The sequence below is a fragment of the Dermacentor silvarum genome, chromosome 7 (assembly GCF_013339745.2).
Source record: "Dermacentor silvarum isolate Dsil-2018 chromosome 7, BIME_Dsil_1.4, whole genome shotgun sequence".
NCBI lineage: Eukaryota > Metazoa > Arthropoda > Arachnida > Ixodida > Ixodidae > Dermacentor > Dermacentor silvarum.
This window is the reverse complement of record NC_051160.1, coordinates 142491817-142513966: the sequence shown is the minus strand read 5'-3', so window position 1 is coordinate 142513966 and position 22150 is coordinate 142491817. Positions and strand designations below refer to the sequence as shown.

At 49.2% G+C, this 22150-nt stretch overlaps 1 protein-coding gene across 1 annotated transcript in view; it reads left to right on the top strand.

Annotated features, from left to right (window-relative positions):
* LOC119458501 (ubiquitin-like modifier-activating enzyme ATG7) overlaps window positions 1-11228 on the top strand; it is a 33203-nt gene extending 21975 nt beyond the window's left edge. The window contains exons 3-4 of the mRNA XM_037720339.2: window positions 6935-7471; window positions 7840-11228. Of these exons, the coding sequence (XP_037576267.1) occupies window positions 6935-7471; window positions 7840-8800 (1498 nt within the window). The 3' untranslated portion in view covers window positions 8801-11228. The remainder of the gene's footprint in view (window positions 1-6934; window positions 7472-7839) is intronic.
* Window positions 11229-22150: the final 10922 nt, after the last annotated feature.

Here is a 22150-nt window from a genome sequence, read left to right as displayed (position 1 = left end):
ACGAGCGTTTTGTTTTGTGTTCTCCTCTATCACGGCGGCTCTACCACGGCCACGGTAGAGCCGCTGACCGCGAGGGAAGTAGTTCGATGCGGCGCCATAAGGGGCGCTGCACCAACGTTTGCCACCCGCGATAGAACCTCTGAAGCTATGCGTTTCCTCCTCACCCAACGTGACATTATCACGACCAGTGCTGGCGCTGGCCCAGAGTTTCGCCTCCTGTTATTCTTTCTCCGTGGTACAGCCAGACAAGTCACCGAAAGAAAACTGCCTGCCACCTGCAGACAAATGGTCTTACGGAAAGCCTAAATAAGACCCTCGCCGACATGTTGGCGATGTACGCCGACATTGAGCACAAGACTTGGGATGCTGTCTTTCCGTACACAACTTGTGCAAGAAACAATGCAGATGCTGCCGTTAAAGCTAGTTTACGAAGGAACCTGGTGATGATGCTCAACGTTGGCCTTGTTACCAAACATTAGCGACAAAGACAACCTCGACGTCGCTGCCTATCTCTAGCACGCCGAACCCACGCCAAATCATGTTAAATAGCTTATGCCACCTGACCTGTAAATCAGATTTTAATAATCGATTCATGTGCTCGGCACTATTGTTCTGCCCAAGTGTCACTTATTTTCGTGGGCACAGGTTTACCCTATAAAAAATTAGTTTGGTGACTGATAATTGTACCACGATCTGATTCTTTACTGTCATGACAATATAACGAAATCCTTGGTGCAGCAAGTATTTATTTTGCATAACTTTGTGTCAGTTACGTTTCCCTCCGTGGTCGTGGGGGTGTCGCCGTTCGAAGTTCATGCCGTTGCTCGTCCGTCGCTCCTGATGGCACCCTTGTTGATCCGGGCTCCTAGCCCTCAATCTTTGGTTCGTTGTCAGGCTACACGTTGCATACAAGGCTCGCAACAACTCCTCCGTATGTACACGTTTATTTACATATGTACATTTCGCCAACAGCTCGCGGAGTCATCGACTCCAGCTCTCTCATCGCTATCCCATCGCTCTCCCCCCAAAACATGGCCGAATTCCCCCTTTTAAGCAATTCGGTTCACACAAAAATTTCATTCCTCCGCCCCTCGGCAGCGTAGGGCGGAGCACTCTCACAATCACAAACAGTTTTACAAGCATACAACTGTCACGACCCAATGGTTAGCTCAAATCAGCCCAACAGTTTTCTTTCAGTCACTCCTATTGGTTCATTTCGCTCTTTCCCGTTTTCCTCTGGCCAATCCTTACGTTGTATCTTCACTTCAAAGCAAACACGAGCAAACCAAAATAAACAAACCAGTAACACAAAAACAGCACCAACAAAGTACACAAACAAAAGCCAGGAAAAGAATTTCCCTTCCACTTTTAATCCCCTTGTTACCCGGCCCATGCACTCGAGCAAGCCGCAAACTAGAGGATGCGCCGCGCAATTGCTTGAACACAGGTGGCGGCCTGCTCTATGCGACGAAGACCACCTAAGCAACGCGACTCCCACCTGCCCATTAGCCTCACAAGGAGCGCTGCCGGCGCGTGCCCTTTTATCCTTTGTCCAGCTCCCCCGACACCGTGGGTGGGGGGGGGGGGGGGGCGACAACAGTGACGATCGGCAAGTGACGCGTTTGTCGGCACCCGTTTGCCATGGTTGATGGTTCAAAACATCCGGCACATGTGGTCCATGACCATCGGCTCAGTGGCGCCCGCCACCCCGCTCTAAACGGCCTATCTTGCTAGTCGATAGCGCGCGGCACTCCCCGGGCCTACACACATATGGAAACGTTTCTGTAATACCCCCCCCCCCCCCTAGTTAGTCTCCATATATACAAATAAAATATCCAAAGGTCGTCGAACTTAACACCTCCCCACCCAGAATGCTGTGGGGACACCTGATGTACACACGGCATTGACACAGAATGTTCGGCGACCGCACAGGTAATCCGCAATCATGCACGCTGTCAACATCATCAAGACAGGTGTATTATTAGTATCCCCAAGCAACAGGTAAGAGGGAGCCAAAAAAAAGAAGGAAACTGCTCCTGCCCGGAGTAGCAAAACAAAAATACCACACACACATAAACGAAACAAAAACAATTCGCAAGAACAGTTGAGCATGAGTGCATGCTCCCACTCGACATGTACACAGTCTGGGTACCATCTCGCCTGTCTAGTGGAACACCATGTCGTCACTGACACATCTCCCCTTGGGCAAAACAAACCACCCGAGCAAAACTATATGGTTGTACCACTCGTCTCTCGGCGTACATGAAGTTGAGAATGTACACCACCGTCACTCCGCTATGATGTGGCGGACTGCCTACTGGCGCTCCCACCTCGACAGAGCATCCGCACATTTGCTTAGCGTCTGTTTAATGTGAAATAATCCCAATTCATACTTTTACAAGGCCAAGCTCCACCGTGTGAGGCACGCTGCCCCTGCGCCTTCTGAGACTCGCCAGTCGATAGAAACTCCTCTGCCCATGGAACAGCCAACTCAGTTAACTTGCTTAGGGCTTTCTTTACTGCGCCAAGCCACCACTCCGCGTCCTGATTCCACGGTATAAGGTAAGGCACGTCCTTGTTCTCGAGGTCGCTGAACGGACACCCCAACTTGGAGTAAGATAGAATATACTTGCGATAGTAGCTGAACATCGCAAGCATGCCTCGCAAGTCTTTCTTTGTCCTTAGAGATTTTAGCTGCGCTATTGTGCTTATTTGTATCGGATCCGGCGATTGTATAATGGGCCGTGCATGCTCCCATGCTTCCGCCAGCGACCCATCACTCATTTGCTCTTCTGCAAAATTAGAATCAACGGCAGACGCTGGCTCCACGCACACAGCCATCTCCTCACCACTTTGACTTTCTTGCGATTGCACTGCAAACGCAATATTTTCCTCCCCGTTACGCCGTGTTATTTCGCCCTCCGCCTGTACTATTTTCACCGCAAGATCGGCTGCATGGTTGCTCGCCTGCTTTAAGGCATCGTAGACGTCTGGCGTTAGCAAGGCGTCCACGTCTTCAGCCAACTCGTCAGTCATAGCACATAGTACTGACAAGCACGGGTTAGAGCCTACATCGCCCGCAGCCAACGCCAATGGTACACACCCCATCTCTGCTGAGACTGAGTGTCCAAATGCCCCTTGCAGGTGAACCGTTTCACTGGTTTCGATACCTACCGCTTTGGCGACAAAGCTTTTTCGAAGGACAGTTATGGCGGCCCCAGAATCTACAGAAGCTCGAAAATGGCGGCTACCGCACATAATGTCTATCCCCAACAGGTTCGATGCCCTGCCAGCATCGCTTTCTCTGTGGTCATCTCTTGGCCTCTGCTCGCACATAGCCCTAGCCGTCAACACCTTATATAGTTGGCTACTGGCCAACTCCTTCGGTTTAGTTGTTGGGCTGTTCCATTGCACATGGCCAAGTTCCTCCGACTCTGGCATTGGCGACCGAACAGCCCTGAGCTCTTCCGCATAACGCCCAACTTTTGTACGATCACCACGCTCCCTCCCCTCGGTGCCTTGGCCGTGCAGTTTCAGCTTTTCCAATTCGATTTGTAACTTGAGAGATTCAATCTCCAGCTCTTTTACTTTTAATCTGATGCTAGCTTCATGGCTGCCACTGGTTCGCGGAGTGCGGTGGTCGTCCGAGGTTGGTACACCTCCCTGATTCCCAACTTCTGAGTTTACCCCCGAAACAACATCGACTCGAGTTTCTGAATTTCCCTCGGTGACCGATACCCTACCTGCCCGTAAAGCCTGAGACCGTGTAGCGACAGACATGACGGCCCCCAAGACACAACAAGAGGCCCACCTGAATATGCTGTGCCACGAACGTTCCGCAGTCCTTCAGTTGATCCCACGTTCTCGACCACGTCGATCGGTCACTGGACAGGCACTGGTCCAGGGAAAGTTCAGGCCACCGTCACTCGGCAACACTCGACGGGTCGCTGAGTAGCTCGCATCCAATGTCTCGTCTTTTCTCTGGACGCTGAATCTTGCTTTCGAGGCCTCTCTCTTGGATGTCGCCTCGTCGATGTGGTTTCTCTCCCGTGATTCTTCCTCTTTACCAGCTCTAACTCACAGAACTTCGCTCTTGCATGTAAAGGGAAGGTTTGATGCTTGTCGAGCCGCAGCTCTCGGGACCTCTCACTTAGATGTCGTCCCGCTCACTTTTCGAGCCGCAGCTCTCGGAACCTCTCGCTTAGATGTCGTCCCGTTCACTTTTCGAGCCGCAGCTCTCGGAACCTCTCGCTTAGATGTCGTCCCGCTCACTTTTCGAGCCGCAGCTCTCGGAACCTCTCACTTAGATGACGTCCTGCTCACTTGTAGCCGTAGCTTTCGGAACTTCTCACTAAGATATTGTTCCGCTTACTCCAGAGCTTGCATAAGAGGAGTGTCGCTCACCGAGTAGCAGAAAGTTGCCTTGACGATCCTGTCCGACTGCGCCAGTTACGTTTCCCTCCGTGGTCGTGGGGGTGTCGCCGTTCGAAGTTCATGCCGTTGCTCGTCCGTCGCTCCTGATGGCACCCTTGTTGATCCGGGCTCCTAGCCCTCAATCTTTGGTTCGTTGTCAGGCTACACGTTGCATACAAGGCTCGCAACAACTCCTCCGTATGTACACGTTTATTTACATATGTACATTTCGCCAACAGCTCGCGGAGTCATCGACTCCAGCTCTCTCATCGCTATCCCATCGCTCTCCCCCCAAAACATGGCCGAATTCCCCCTTTTAAGCAATTCGGTTCACACAAAAATTTCATTCCTCCGCCCCTCGGCAGCGTAGGGCGGAGCACTCTCACAATCACAAACAGTTTTACAAGCATACAACTGTCACGACCCAATGGTTAGCTCAAATCAGCCCAACAGTTTTCTTTCAGTCACTCCTATTGGTTCATTTCGCTCTTTCCCGTTTTCCTCTGGCCAATCCTTACGTTGTATCTTCACTTCAAAGCAAACACGAGCAAACCAAAATAAACAAACCAGTAACACAAAAACAGCACCAACAAAGTACACAAACAAAAGCCAGGAAAAGAATTTCCCTTCCACTTTTAATCCCCTTGTTACCCGGCCCATGCACTCGAGCAAGCCGCAAACTAGAGGATGCGCCGCGCAATTGCTTGAACACAGGTGGCGGCCTGCTCTATGCGACGAAGACCACCTAAGCAACGCGACTCCCACCTGCCCATTAGCCTCACAAGGAGCGCTGCCGGCGCGTGCCCTTTTATCCTTTGTCCAGCTCCCCCGACACCGTGGGTGGGGGGGGGGGGGGGGCGACAACAGTGACGATCGGCAAGTGACGCGTTTGTCGGCACCCGTTTGCCGTGGTTGATGGTTCAAAACATCCGGCACATGTGGTCCATGACCATCGGCTCAGCGGCGCCCGCCACCCCGCTCTAAACGGCCTATCTTGCTAGCCGATAGCGCGCGGCACTCCCCGGGCCTACACACATATGGAAACGTTCCTGTAACGTCCTCCTAGTTAGTTTTCATGCATACCTACACACATATGGAAACGTTTCTGTAATACCCCCCCTAGTTAGTCTCCATATATACAAATAAAATATCCAAAGGCTCGTCGAACTTAACAGTGTCCATAAAACACGTATTTTTAACCTCCAACGAAGTTTGTATCCACGATTTCAATATAATTAACTTTCACTGCTGCCGCGAGTGACGACTGAGGTCATAAATGAAAACTACTGCGGGCGCCAGTGGTCAAATAGTTGAATTAGATCAGGTTGTTTTGAACTCTCCTTTCAAATCGGATGCCATGGGGCGAAGAGCTGCCGGCAAATCAGTTTGCCGAATAGCCAGCCATAGCCTTCGATACCTGGCAGTGCACGCTGCCCTATCTCAGAGGCCATTACCTGGCTAGTTCAGTGTCAAGCAGAAGCACTAAAGCGTATAGATATCAGTGCATCATACCGCGCAACTATGAATTTGCATCCATGCATTTTATGCAATATATGACTGTATTCTGCATGTGCCTTGTGTTAGCACCTGATATGATGTTTTTAGTGTGTTAGCATTCTTTGGGTATTTCATGAACTTCCTGGGGGCTATTTATTTATGCTTGTATGTTTGTATCTAACCGTTCTCCCGCAAGCCTGGGTCACTGAGTAGTCTGTAATCGAATGGTTAGCGCATCGGGCTGCTGGGCTGAGGTAAAAAAAAAATGGTTAGCACATTGGGCTGTTGTGCCAGCTGCAAAACCAACCATCTAACTTGGGTCACTGAGTATGTGGCGGAGGAGGAAAAAAAAAGAAGAAAGGAAAGGCAGGAAGGTTAACCACACGCACGTCCGGTTTGCTACCCTACACGGGGTAAGGGGTTTAAAGGGATGAAAAGAAAGAAAGGAGAGAGAGGGAAGAAAGTACTCTCAGTATGAACACGTGCGATTGCCCAACACTTCACAATCGGTCACTGAGGCCAGTCGGCTTCATGAACTGTAACAATGCCCGCAATGTGTATATAGGTGCTGCTCTTCAATGAACCTCTTTCACACCGACATGGGTCAATGCTCAACTGAGTAGCCATGGCTGTTCAAAGAAACAATTTGACGCCTACTTTGAACACTGCATATGTGCTGCTTGGTCTGTGCTGGTCTTCAATGAACCTCTTTGATGCCAACTTGGATATCTCGATATATGCCACTGGGAATCTGCCGATCTACCATGATGAAAAAAATCCCTTAAATTTCTTCTAAGCTGAGTAAAATCAAACCAATGTCACAAAGGTTCCTCAAGGACAGCCATCCGGCTCATTAGCAGGCTGTGCCACAAATTAGGGTTCTACTAATTCTCGCGCCTTGTCCTGTCATGCCTCGATCTTCCATCCTTTTTGTTTCACTATATAAATGTTTTCATTCCAATGATGATCCCGCTTAGTTTACAGACGGCAGAAGTGTACATTACGGCTGTTCTTTGTTGTCAAGGCTGGCTTGCCTGAACGCCGCATACGCTGCCCTGGATATGCCCGAGAAGCGGGTCGCCTTCCTTGTGGTGTTATCGGAAAAAGACGTGGAGATTCATCCCTTGGAAGAGCTTCCCACGCTGGTGGCGCACAGTCGGTTCTTCTACCTGGCCTTCTCTGACCCGTCAACGTCCGCCAGCCACCCAGGCTGGCCGCTCAGGAACCTGCTGGCTGTGGTCGTCCACCACTGGGGTCACCTGGTCTCCCGGTGCGATGTGCTCTGCTACCGGCGTGAGGCTCGCCACGGACGCGTGGACAGTGGCCACAGCCTTGTGCTCGACGTCCAGCTGGGCAGCAATGCTGCCGCTGTTGACGACAGAGCACCAGTGTTTGTCGGCTGGGAGCGTAATGACGCAGGACAACTGGGTCCCCGGATCGTGGACTTGAGCATGAGCATGGACCCAGCCCGGCTGATGGAAAATGCGCTCGAGCTGAACCTGCAACTGATGCGGTGGCGGCTGGCACCGACGCTCGACTTGGAGATTGTAGCATCCACAAAGTAAGAAAGGTTCGACTCTCGTTGAAAAAGTGGGTGCGTCATGGATCGGTTCATGGAACAACGTTCTGTAATAATGTAAGTGTGGAAGGCACATTCTAACCAGTGCTAGTTATTACAAAGGCAGGTGGCGATTGTGTTATCCGGGTGAGATTTGTGTGCTCTTAATAGCAGTTAGCAACAGTAATACTATATAATATAAGCTTGGAGTTCGCCTAATGGTAAATTAACAAAGGGTAAAAAAAATAAATAGAGCGAAAATTTAACAATAGAAGCATGCATGCACATCACGATGCATAGCAGTGCAACACCTTTGGGACAAAAACAAAATAGCACAAATATAGCACGTGTTGAAATCTTCACTCATGCAGGTGCCTTCTGCTGGGTGCTGGCACCCTGGGCTGCAGTGTGGCCCGGTGCCTGGTCAGCTGGGGAGTGCGCACCATCACGTTCGTCGACAATGGTGTTGTGTCGTACTCGAACCCGGCGCGCCAGTCGCTGTACACGGTGCAAGACTGTCGAGACGGTGGCCGACCGAAGTGCGAAGCAGCTGCCAGTGCCCTGCGTGCCGTGTCGCCCGCAGTAGATGCGCGGGGCGAAAACTTGACGGTGCCCATGGCAGGCCACAGTGTGCCCGAGCAAGCCGAAGACCACGTGCGGGCCGAAGTCCAGAGGCTTGAGGCATTGGTCGCCGAGCACGACGCCGTCTTCCTGCTGCTCGACACCCGCGAGGCCCGCTGGCTGCCGACGGTGGTGGCGGCCGCACAACGCAAGATCGTCCTCAATGCGGCTCTGGGCTTCGACACGTTCCTCGTCATGCGGCACGGCGTCGCAGCGGACGAGGCCGGAGACGACGCCGAGAAGCTTGGCTGCTACTTCTGCAACGACGTCGTCGGGCCGGCCGACTCGACGCGCGACCGCACCCTCGACCAGCAGTGCACCGTGACGAGGCCAGCTGTCGGTGCGATGGCTGGTGCCCTGGCCGCCGAGTTGCTGGTGGGCCTTCTGCAGAGCCCCCTGAAGGGCCGGTGCCCCGCACTGGATGATCCAGAGGCCCCTGGCGAGAACCCCCTGGGGCTCGTTCCGCATCAGGTGCGAGGTTTCCTGGCCCGGCACGTGTACATGACGCCCACGTGCATGGCCTTCCCCATGTGCACAGCTTGCTCGCAACCGGTGCTCGAGGAGTACGCCACTCGGGGCTGGGAGTTTGTGCTACAGGTGCTCAATGACGCTGCATACCTGGAGAAGCTGACGGGACTGAGCAGGCTGCACGAGGAGACGGACCTTGACCAAGTCTGGGCGCTTAGCGACAGTGAGGACAGTATGTCGTGAAGACGCCTGTTTTGCACACCACAGCAGCACACCTCAGCTGGAACATCTTGCGTCGCGAAACAAATAGCAGGAGAACAGTGGAAGCTTCACAGCGTATTTAATGTGATTGTTCACACATGGATGGGGTATTCTTTTTTTTTCCACAGCACTGCAAACGCAGCCGGATAGCCAAGTTTGATATCATACCGAGTAAGGTTTGGTATTGGTTTTATCCGTGGCATATTGTTCATTGCTAATACACTGGCCATTTCAGGTATTCATTCTGCCTGAAATGTGCACTTTCTAACTGACTGTATCTGAAATTGACGTAATATTTCAAGGATTTGTGTGCTCTTGCTCTTAGTGCATACCTATTTGAAAATATGTGCATTATGCAATAAATGTAACTTTAGGATGCACAAAGAATAAAAACACTGGCTGCTTGTTTGCTAGGTATCACATTGCACCTAAGTTCCAGGCACCGTAGATATTTTGCTGTGAAAGTGATTCTTTTCTACTCTGGCTGTGAACTGACAATGGCGCACAAAGCGAGACTGTATTTGGGAGGATGGCTTGCCATTTTGAAGTAATGTTTCTCGACAAGGCACGACTGGGCTGTAGCAGATTTCTTTAATACCTTTTCTTTTTATCTAGTCATGAAACTTCTATGGTAAAGCTTAATATGTCACCCAAAGTAGCCGTGATGTGGTGCAAAGTAATTTACAGGGCATTTGCCTTCAGCCACGGTAGGCTAACTCGTGTGCATGTATTCCAGCAAGCTCTGCAACCTTTCCGATTGTAGTGTTGACCGAGAACACAAAAGAAACTGCATTTATGCGAATGCCACTGACCACACAATTCTTTAAAAGTACAATTGCTAGAAGCACGCTAAATGCGGAGATTTTGTCCAGTTGCGTATTAACAGTGACCAAACATGTGCGCTGTGACTTTCGCTTCAATAGAGGCCATTATTACAGACAGCGAAAAATTCCCTACTACAGCACTGCCGCAATAGTTAACAGAAGACCAAGGTAATGTAACAACTAAGCTTTAACAACAGGTATTTATTGTGCTCCCAGCAGTTTAATTGTGCAGTTAGTGATAGTCGCATGAATGCATCATTTCATTTGTATTCTTGTGCAAAGCTGCAGTAGGAAAGGTCGCACAGCTCGCCGCAATATATGCATGGGGGTTTGCCTACCACGGCTGATGGCCGAGTCCCCACTGAACGACCGCTTATCGTCGCAGCTAATTTGGGCAACATACCAGACTTTCTCATAAGAGATCTGTGACCAGAAGAACAATGCAGGACTTTGGCACTAGTATGCACATTTCTCTACTGCATGTCCTTAGCGTGCCGCTAGTCCTGGGAGTATATACGTATTTTAACTATCTTCCTTTCACTGTGTAGATAATTTTTTTGGCGTTATTTTTATTCCTCTTTTAGAGGGGAGAAGGTGAAAATATTTGAAATTTGAATATAAATGAACCAATCTCTTACCCCATTTGCATTCGAATTGAGTATTTGATTCTGAAGATTTTCAAACATTTGTTAGTGGCTGAATATACTATGGTTTTGAGTGTACAAGAAACTTTGCAATGCTGATTGAAATGTTACTTATTTTTTCACTCAACCGTAAATACTCTAGGCCATTTCTTCGAACATCGTTATGAAGCACTACGCTTCAGGCACCATCTTTTTTGTGCACAGGTGACACTTTCTGAGCTACTGTACAGATTTCAGTAAATATGCGAATTCTGTAGTGAAGAGACAGTATTCATATCCAAAATTTGTACGATCGCACAAACAGAACACGTACTTGCTGTTTATTTGCTTACTTTTATCGAAGAAAGTCTGTGATGTTCCCACGTGTTTTCTTCCTTGCTAAATGGGTGAGTAGGCACTTCTCAGACGCATAGAACTGCACACCAGCGGCCGAGCTTGCCTCGCGACAAACTTCGCCATGTGGCAAACTCCACATGTTGTACCATCTTTGCTTGCTTGACATTGATGTTGAAGCGGTGAATATTCCAGTTAATCAGAAAAGGTACAGGATAGAGACATTCATAGTTTGGTGAATAATTATAGTAGGCAGCTTACTATAACACAATGTAAGCAGAAACTTCATTGGCTAATCTTACAGGAACGTGGAAACAATCTAAGACTTGAAATACTGCATAATATTTATCATTGCAAAGTCAACACTCAAAGGCAGATATACCTAACTGAGCCAACATACATACCTCAAAGACTGGATCAAGCATAAAAAAAAAGAATTTCCTTCTATGAGTGGCACATTTGGAATAAGCCTCTCCTTCCAAGTTGTTTCATATTCATCAGATGATGGTTTTTATTGCACGCTGAAAGCTCAATATGTTTGTTTTGTTTCGTTGTTACATCCCCATTGCTATAATGCCTGTACAGGTGATGCATGTATATAAATAAATACATAGTAATGAATGAAACACGTCATTATCTTGCCCTGCTGACTCACAATAGTACCGAGCGTAAAGAGGGCGATGCTTAACTCTGGATAAGTCAATTCGCTTCTTCTTGCGGTCTTTATTAACTCTTCTTAGTACTTCCAGCCTCTGTGTGAACAAGGATGCCTTCCACTTCCAAGACATTGCTGACAAACACGGCTGATTGAGCTTGACTACACTGTGTACTCTACGAAGGAATGGCAAGTGGTTGTAGCATCATGGGCAGTTTCCAACCGATGGAGCTACTGTATCTGATGATGGCCACTTCTCCTCCAACCAGGTTGGTGGAGAGTGCCCCCAAAGTGGCTCCAAAGCACTGGAAGTGCTTGTTCTCTGCCGGCAGCTTGTTTGTTTGTATTATGCCCTGGTACCCGAGCGCACACGCAGCAGCTCACTTGTTCGTATCATCCATCACAGCCACGTACAGCGTTCGCATTATCCAAAACTTTTGTACGTATTGTATTTGGGCCAGGACTACAACAAATTCATACCACCCTTAAGTTTGCAACAAGCATGAAGGATTTTTCTGTAGTCACCCATTGACACAGAGGGGACCACCACAATGTCCAAAATATCGCCGAGGCCAGAAAAGTGAATTCTTAGGAAAAAATAGATGTCGTTATCTTTTACAATGCCAGCAGTGCATATTTACATTCATTTACTTTTGCTCAGTATTGTGATTCAGTAAATATTTACTTGAAATTACGTTACAGTTGAGGTCAGGGGAGAATTATTGCCACGGCATTGCAAATGTCACTGTGGTGTGTGGTAGTGCGCGAAGACAAAGTTCAGCGAATTGTGCGCGTGTGAACGTGAGCATGGTGAGCGCAAGACGACGACGATGACAAAGAGCGTCAAGCACGAGGCACCGCGGCACAAAGAAAAAAAAACAAACGAAGCATCCAATTGGAAAGAACCACGGCGCTCACGGGGGCCAATGACTGATGCACACGGAGCCCGAAGATAACCAATCCGAAAGGAACACACGGACCAGAGGGAAGAAAAACGAGGCAGTGGCCGAAGAGAGAAAAGGAGTTCCAGAGGCGGCACCAGGAGAAGGTCGGCCACCGGATCGGGGGTAGAAGACGGCCGTCGGGTTCTGGACCCGAGCCACCAGGACTTCACCCGGCCGGGGCCTCCTGCCAACCCATTCCTGGGCCTCGCTACTCCATCTGTTCGGGAACTGCTGCCCGAGGCCGGCGAGCGTCTGCGCCCGTGGGCAGAACGAGAGCTGTCGGGCTACGGGCCCGAGTTCCATGACTAGCTGCCCAGCCAGAACGCCGCCGCCGTCTGCCCGTATCGCCAAGCCGTCTGCCTTCCTGGGCATCGCCACTCCACTCGGTCGCAGACTGCTACTTGAGACCGGCAAGCTCCTGCGTCTGTAAGCAGCGGTCGAGCTTTCGGGCTACGGGCCCGAGTTTGCGCCCAGCTGCCTGGCGAGAACGCCGCCTCGCTCTTCACGTGCCGCCAGCTGCCCGTGTCCCCTCCGCGAGCCGGAGTCGATGCGATCGGGCGCTCTACCCAGTCGTCGACCAACCCGTCATCCAGTTGGTGAGACGAACGCCCTTCTTTCGTCGCCTTACCACCACCCTTCCACATCGAACTGTTACGCGCGCTATCATCTACGCCAAGCCCTAGCTCTGTGTGGTGTCTAACTTGGATTTTACTTGTGCCTTCCATTCTATTCATTTCTTCTGTTCTTCAATTCATTTCTCCTACTTGCCTTCATAGCATGTGTATTAAATGTCTCGTTCTGCTCTTTGAAACCAACGGCTTCGTCCTTTGATTTGGTCCTTGAGGCTCTGCCTCAGAGACCTGCTTTGAAACAAGAACCTGCACATCACAGTCACACATGACCTTGACTGTACGTAGCTAATTCAGAAGGGCAAGCCTACTGCATTTCAACCAGCAGGAGCAGAAGAGTTCCCTGGGTGCGTTCACAGTGGTTGCCAGCGGGAGGCCCCTGCAGGAGGTAGTCAGCTTGTGCGCAAGGTCTTGGGCCCAATCATCATTGAGCCACACTTGAGAACACAGAGTGGCAAACATTCGACGCTGGCTTGCCATCACACCAGCCAGTAAAGGATTTTAATTACAGGCACTATGCTTATACTCCATGTCATAAATTGCAGGCAACACTATCAAAGGCTAAAAGCACTTGTTTTCTGCCGGCAGCTTGTTTGCGTAATGTCTTGGTACCCAAGGCCACACGCAGCAGCTCACTGGTTCTCATTGCTCGCAATTGAGACCAAGAATTCGTACGTCGTCTATGAAAGAAAGATGCAGATCATGTAATTCGATGTAAAGCCTTGATGTCACAAAATGTGACATATTTTTTACTCTGAAGGCATTGGAGATCTAAATGTATTTACTATCAAACAAGCAGAGTGACCAGCACACCACTTTCTGTTGTAACCAAAACAGCACATCACTTAATGTAAGCACAAAGGGATGTTCACAAGTTGCAGTTGTAATTTATTATATGAAGTAGTTATTCCTCAGAAGGTGTCAGAGGTCAAAAGCAACCTGACTGAGACTTCCACGACTGGACCGGTTGTGTAGCTTCCACAATGTTGCCTGCTAAGCTGCAATTGTTCAGCCACCACAGGAATGATCGGTAGTGCATGGATTCGTCTGATCTTTGTGATTGGGGCTTCAGACGTTCCTATGGCGTCATTTATCTGAGCCTAAATTTATGCTCCGCTTGATGCAGGAGGTAAAAAGACTATGCAAGCATGCACAATCGCTGCTAATTGCAGGGGTTCCGCTTGTCCATGCATTGTGGCGTAATGATGTCAATACCAGTACCTCTGTTCTAGACGCCCTGTGTTTGAATCCTGCCGTCGGCAATTTTAACAATGTTTATTTAATTATTTATAATGCAGTACTTTCTTAAAAATGGTCACCTTGCAAAGTGACGAAGGATTTAAAGCCAGAAGGACGATGTTTAGGCAAATCCATGCAGACTACCCCATTATTCCTGATGCTGGCTGAACGCTTGCAGCCGCTGTAGGCGTTATAGCACCACAGTTCCGCAACCTCTAGTAATTGTATGAAACTCTATGGTGGATACGGGATGCCGATTCTGCATTCTTTCTTCACCGCCCCAAAGCAGGTGGCTGGTACAGCTTATGTGTGTGTGCATTATATATTGAGAGCTTTCTCTTTCTTTGCACTTTAGGTTTAACAAAATCTTTAAAATTTGAGAGCAGTATTTTAGACCTTGTGTTGGACAAGTCTAAGCGGACATTATTTGCGCGAGAAATTAAAATGTGTATTCGACTAGCTACCAAAATTTATTTAATTAGCTTTTAACCCTTTAAGCACTTTGGACAAGCCCAGCTAGTCAACGCAATACTGATAAACTTTGCTTTGGATGACAATGTTCCCGTTTTCAAAGTGACCTGGACAAACTGAATGCATGCACCTGATTTTTCATCTTCTACATAGTTGGCAGCACTTTGTCAGCGCCCAGAGGCCGCACTTTCTAAATTGCACTCTTTTGGCAGGATGTTTTTAACAGAAACCAGGACCTGGTGTGAACCCTGCGGCAAAGCTCTCTGCACCGTTCCGTGCTTCACGAAATTTCACACACTTCGTGACCTGCCTTGGGGGCAGAATGGGTGAAAAACTTCCTTTCGTGCTGAACTTTGCTTCGCAGAATAGTTGATTTTGAAGCACATTAAAATAAAGCATTTTCTTTGTTTCCGGCCGTATTGTTAGTGGGAATGACAAATACATATGTATTGCTTAGTGAAGAGTTCAATTACGTTTGCATGTGCAAAGTATGAAACAAATGTTGGTTGAAAGCACTTCAGAAGTTTAGAGGAAATGAAGCTCGAAAACATGCCATAAAAAAAGAAGCATTAAATAAGGTCGCTTTTGGTCAGAATAAATAAAGCGCTAATTCCTTAAACACTTTTTGGACATAGTAAGAAAACATTGCTGATCTGTCGTAGAGGCTGCTGTAAACATGCAAGCTCAGAAGGTGCTGCACTGCATGCAGCAGGTAATTTACAGTCTGCTGTCAAACACAACAAAAGATCACTTGGTCCTGCTTCCGCAATGTCATCATGCAACGTCATCGAAAGCAGCTGACCGAACAATGCTACTGACTGATGTCGTGATCACGAGAGCGTTCTCAGTGATACATAATTGCTCGTTTTTAGTTAAATAAATGAAAAATGCATGTCTGCGATCTCAAAAAGACGGAAAAATCATTTCATCTTTTCACTCTGCATGTCTGCTGCGGCGTGCTTTGTAGCGTAATCTACTGCAGCCACCACGGGGTGACCACGGGGCACGCTTGAAGAGACGAAAGTAGAGAGAAATCCGAGTATGAGTATGATAACTCCATTCATAACTGAAGGATATGAAAATTTTTTCTAGCATCATTTAATAGTGAGGCCATTCTATGATTAGGTAGAAAAGTGTTTCAGGGCCCGGGGCTTTAAGCGGGTGAAATTTATTACTTTAGGGCACACATTGAAATTTACAAATTGTAAAGCAAGTTTGATGGTGCTTGTCTCAGAACTTATGGTAGCTTCGTGCTGTTTGTTATGCTTCTTTTTGTAGCACAAAATGGGCTTACATTTCCATCTGGTGCAAGTATGCATACAGCCTTGTTAATGACCCTGGAAACTTGGAAGCACACTGCGCCAGGTACAAATGTGAGCCCATTATCCTTGACACTGCATTAAAAAAAAGTGATATTTTTTAAGCGTATCCCATGTTATCCGGAACTGCAGGTGAATGTGTCAATGCCCAATCAGCTTGACAGGACAAAAAGTGAATTTTCTGAGCAGTAATTCAAGACAAAATCAAATGGTCCACATTGTTGACTACTTTTTCATCGTTCATTTTTAATTCTGACGCATTTTAAACCATACGGCAGTTGATGGTTTGCACGTCACTTGTCCTGTCTAGTTCCACTATGTTTGTCATAGCCCAAGCTGTTTGCTTGCACTAGTGCAAGAAAATAAAACTTCAGATGGAAAGAAGTTGGTTACCAGGGGCAACAGTGAAGGACAAAGTTTCATTTCTTGAATTTTACGTTGGTGTAACATTGTAAATTTCAAACATGTTTCAGCCATTTTCCTAGGGAAAATGTTCTGTAGTGAAGAGGAATGCCCGGTGCTGCAGACACATCGCCAGTCATCCGGGAGGCGCGAGCTCGAAATTGCCTGAGCTGCACTGGTTGAGACACGCTGCCAACGCTGCCTGCTGTATTCTCTCTTGCCCTGTATTCACATCATTAGATTCTGGTGGAGGTGTTGCGGCTTTTCCCCAACCTGGAATTACCCACCCGAACTCTGCCGTCTGTCATGCCTGACGACCCCAGCCCGACATCCCCAGCGGTTACTCCAGCCATCGTATGCGCCGATGCCCAGCATCAGCGGGATCCTGACAACTTCAGTGGCACCGATGAGAAAGACGTTGAAGATTGACTGGAATAGTATGAATGCTCCAGCAACACCAATAAATGGGACGATCCCCTCAAACTCAACAACGCAATGTTCTATTTATCGGGTGTCGCCAGGCTGTGGTTCAAAAACCACGAAGCCGATCTCCGCACGTGGGCTAGCTTCAAAACCAGCATCGCAGAAGTTTTCGGCCGCCCTGGCATGCACAAACTTCGCGCTGAACAATGCCTACGAAGCCGATCCCAGCAAACTGGTGAAACGTTCACCAGCTACATAGAGGACATTGTCGACCTCTGCCGGCGTGTCAGCCCCACGATGGCGGAGGCGGACAAGGTACGTCACATCATGAAAGGCATTTCCGACGATGCCTTTCATATGCTGCTGTCCAAAAACCCAGGCACTGTTTCTCAGGTCATTGAGTTTTGCCAAAGTTTTGACGAGCTCTGCAAACAGAGCCTTCTCACGCCGCGCCCACCTGGGTCCGACGACACCTTTACAAGCATGGCCGCGGCTCCTGAAATGGACTCCCTGCTTTGCCAGATAAAAGAGTTCATCCGTGCTGAGGTCGCTCGTCAGCTTTCGCTGCTGTCCTCAGCCACACCACCACCCTTGCCTTTGCCGGCCAACCTTCGCCAGGTCATCCAAGAGCAAGTTTCCGCAGCTGTCCCTCCTGCCCGCGAGACTCCACCGGTGCCGACTCTCGTTGCTTTTCCCAAGGTGACTGCACCTCTCAGCTATGCCGAGGCTCTCGCATGGCCACCACCTCAGCCCTTTTGCGCCATTCCCATCAGCCGTGCCACTGTGTCCAGCTCCTCACTTCATTCAGCCACAGCACCCACACAGCAGTGGACAACGGCGCACTCCTGACAACCGGCCAATATGTTTTGAGTGTGGTCTACCTGGCCACATTGCACGATTTTGTCGTCACCGTGCCACATCCTACCGCCGTAGCTTCGACACCGAACCATACGTTTCACCATACCTGTCGTGCTCCACGTTTCTGTTCGTTTCAGAACAGAAACGCGGAGGACGTCTTCTTACTCGGACCACTGCCCTGTTGTTGACCGCCGTTCGCCATCGCATCGATACCGCTCACTTTCGCCGATGCGTCGTTGTCCTTCTACGTCGGAATGGGAAAACTAATTGCTGCAGTTCCAGAGGCAAGAACTGGATCCCCCACGAACAGACCAAGGCCTCTCCCTTCTCCAACTAAAGTTGATGTATATGTGGATGGCGTCGCTGCACTCGCCCTCGTTGACACTGGTGCCGCAGTTTCAGTTATTAGTGCGAAACTTTTCCGTTTGTTCAGAAAAGTTACACCACTGTCAAACGTACCACTTCGTACTGCCAGCGCAGACCGCATCACGCCTGCAACTGCGTCTACTGCTCGCGTTGTGATCAACGGCCTCCTCTACATCATCGAATTTTTGGTGCTGTGTTCTTGTTCCCACAATCTTATTTTGGGCTGGGACTTCCTTTCCGCTAATAAGGCCGTCATCGACTGTTCTCGTGCTGAAGTGGAATTTCAAACGCTGTGCGACGCCCCGCTCCTTGATGCTCGTGAACCTGAAGATAAAGTATTTGTTGCCGAAAATGATACAATTCCACCACACTCCTCTGCCCTTGCCACAGTGTCATGCAACATTGTTGCTGATGCCAGTGCACTTTTTACTCCATCTGCAATTTGCGCTCATCGAAAATGTTCCCCGCTACCTTTCGCTCTTTTGGACGTTCATGCCGGCGTCAGCAGACTGTTCCTCTCCAACCGATTGTCCTGTTCTCTCACTTTGCTTCATGGGGAGTGCGTTGGCTGTGTTCAGTGTGTCGACCCTGCTGCCATCATTGACATGCCAACTGGTTCTATCGCCACTCATGAGGTCGGCGGAGTGACCTGCAACCCCGTGCAAGAGCCGACTTCACCCGATGTTTTCCATAGCTCCATCGCGGAACGTTGACTGTTTCCCAACGCACCCAGCTTCTACGCCTTCTTGACAAATTCCGTTAGTCTTTCGACTACCAGCATGTTCTTTTGGGCCGCATGTCAACTGTTTGTCACCGCATCGACATGGGTACCAGTGCGCCACTGCAACAAAGACCATATCGTGTATCCGCGACAGAGCGCTGTGTTATCGACGACCAAGTAGCTCACATGCGCAAGCGTGGCGTCATTCAGCCTTTGGATAGCCCCTGAGCATCGCCCATTGTTCTTGCTAAGAAGAAAGATGGATCGATTCGATTCTGTGTCGATTACCATCGTCTTAACAAAATAACTCGTAAAGATGTTTACCCTCTTCCGAGAATTGATGACGCCCTTGACTGTCTCCAAGGCGCGGAGTACTTCTCTTCTATCGACTTACGCAGCGGCTGTTGGCAAGTCCCCATGGCACCCGAAGACCAACCTAAAACGGCCTTTGTAACACCAGATGGCCTATATGGGGGCTTTGCAACGCCCCCGCAACATTTGAGCATATGATGGACAACCTTTTGCGTGGTCTCAAGTGGAAAACGTGCCTGTGCTACTTAGATGATGTGGTTATTTTTTTGCCCGATTTTCCCACCCATCTCTGTAGGCTGGAGGAAGTGTTACGGTGCCTAACTTCCGCCGGCCTTCAGCTCAACCTGAAGAAATGCCACTTTGGCGCAAGTCAGCTCACCATCCTTGGGCACGTGGTATCTGAACACGGTATTCTTCTTGACGCCGCCAAGCTCCGTGCAGTTGCTGATTTTCCCACACCTTCCTCCGTAAAAAAACTTCGCAGCTTCCTTGGCCTGTGTTCTTACTTTCGTCGCTTCATTCAGAATTTTGTGTCCATCACTGCTCCCTTGAATCAGCTTCTACAAAGCGACTTGAACAATTACGCCTGGTCATCCGCTTGTGACGATGCCTTCCAAGAGTTGCGTCGTCTACTGACCTCGCCGCCTATACTGTGTCACTTCGACCCGACAGCTCCAACCGAAGTACACACCTACGCCAGCTGTGTTGGACTCGGTTCTGTGCTCACGCAGCGCAAATCTGGATTCGACGAGCACGTCGATGCATACGCAAGGCGCACCCTCACCAAAGCCGAGAAGAATTGTTCCGTTACAGAGAAGGAATGTTTGGCCATAATCTGGGCACTTGGTAAATTTCCACCCTACCTCTATGGCCGCCCCTTCGACGTAATTGCAGACCATCATGCCCTTTGTTGGCTGTCCACATTGAAGGACCCCTCAGGTCGATTAGCTCGCCGGGCTTTGCGGTTGCAATATTTCAACGTGCGCATTGTCTACAGGTCTGGCCGCCGCCACACCGATGCCGACGCGCTTTCCCGTTCGCCCATGTCAACCGAAAGCGATGCCTGGCTCTCTGCCGTTGACCAGGTACTTTGGTTCCCAGCAGGCTGCGACATCGCTTCGGAGCAACGCAAGGATGCCTGGATTAGTGCTCTTATCCGCTTCCTTTCAAACCCGTCGACTGTTCCTCCACCTTCTCGGGCTTTGCACCATCAAGCATCCCACTTCGAAATACGAGATGGACTTCTCTATCACCGGAATTACATCTCTGACATCCGCAAGTAGTTGCTCGTCATACCTCGACATCTTCGTGGTGAAATATGTTCTGCCTTCCACACTGACCCGCAGTGTGCACATGCGGGTGTCTTCAAGATGTACACCCGGCTTCACTCCAGGTTTTTATTGCCGTGGCATGTACACCTTTGTGTGCAAGTACATTCGGTCATGCCTTCAGTGCCAACGTTGCAAGGTTCCTGCTCAGCATGTCTCTGGTCCACTCCAGCCAATCCCGTGTCCTGCCAGGCCCTTCAATTGCATTGGCATTGACCTACAGATGGACCCCTTCTGAGCACAGCTTCGGGAAACCGCTGGATAGTCGTCGGCATCGACCATTTTACGCGATGTGCAGAAACAGCAGCTCTGCCTGCTGCCACTGTTCGTGATATAGCATCCTTCCTCCTGAAAAACTTTGTTCTCTGTCATGGTGCACCTCGCAAACTTTTGAGCGATAAAGGACGTGTGTTCCTCTCCGAAGTCGTAAACGCGCTCTTTGCCGAATGTCGCATCGTTCATTGCACCACCACCGCCTACCATCCTCAAACTAATGGTCTGATGGAAAAATTTAACCGCACCCTTGGCGACATGCTCTCCAAATAGGTTGATTCTGATCACACTGATTTTATTTATTTATTTATTTTATTTATTCAAGAAACCCCTAAAGGCCCTCACAACGAGGGTATTACATAGGGGGTGACAAAAATTGTATGGCAATCTAGAGAAGGAGTAGGCAACAAGAATAAAATGTGGCAGCACAGCAACAATCAATGAGCCATAATGAGAAAACGCAACATAATAAACAGAACACACACACACAAAAAAAAAAGAGAAATCAAACATTGCGGTAAACGGAACAGAACTAGACGAAAAGCTACTTATCACATTCATTTTTTAGAAGTTCTTGAAATTTCGATGTGTTTATTTCAGTTGCGATTGTAACAGGCAGCTGGTTCCACTCAATAATGGTTTTGGGTATGGATGATTTCGCAAAAGATGAAGTGCGGCAAATGATGCGTTTGATCTTGAAAGGATGGTCACGGCGGGGAAAGAAGGCCGATGGTGATTGAAAGAAATCGTCATGAAGCAACGGCCTCATTAGGACCTCATTTTTGCCATTCATCACGTTCGCCTACAACACTGCACCACAGGCGTCCAGAAACTTCTCCCCATTCTTCCTCTTGTATGGCCGCGAACCTTCGGCTACCCTCGACGCCATTCTTCCGTACAGACCCGACTCATCCGAATGTACACCCATCTCTGAAGCTGCCCGCCGCGCCGAGCAATGCTGTCAGCTCGCCCATTCCTTTACAGCCTTCGACCAATGGCAACAAAAATCTCGACATGACGACGATCACCCACATTGTCACTTTCTTCCGGACTCCCTTGTGTGGCTTTGGGTTCCTGCTGGCCTCTCATCCAAGGTCGTCTCCAAATATCAAGAACCCTACCATGTTGTAGCGCAGCCATCACTTGTGAACTATATTGTCGAGCCTGTCACGCCACCTACAGACCAGTGCTGTTGTGGTCGTGAAACCGTCCACGTACAACGCCTGAAGCCGTATTACGACCCAATCATTCTATGTTCACCATGAGTCGCCAGGATGGCCCATTTTCCGATGGGGAGCGATTGTAGCGAAGAGGAATGCCCGGCGCTGCAGACACATCACCAGTCGTCGGAGAGGCGCGAGCTCGAGATTGCCTGAGCTGCTCTGGTTGAGACACTCTGCCTGCTGTATTGTCTTGCCCTGTATTCACATAAGAGTTCTCACACTTGTTAAAGTGAAGTGCTTTGTTTCTTTGATATGCATTTAGGTAACCTTCATTTGTCAGCAAATGATTGACTAAACCCAAGAACACACTATTAAAATCGATGACATCGTGGGAAGCTTGTGCAACACCTTCAGTGTGGCATTGGCGC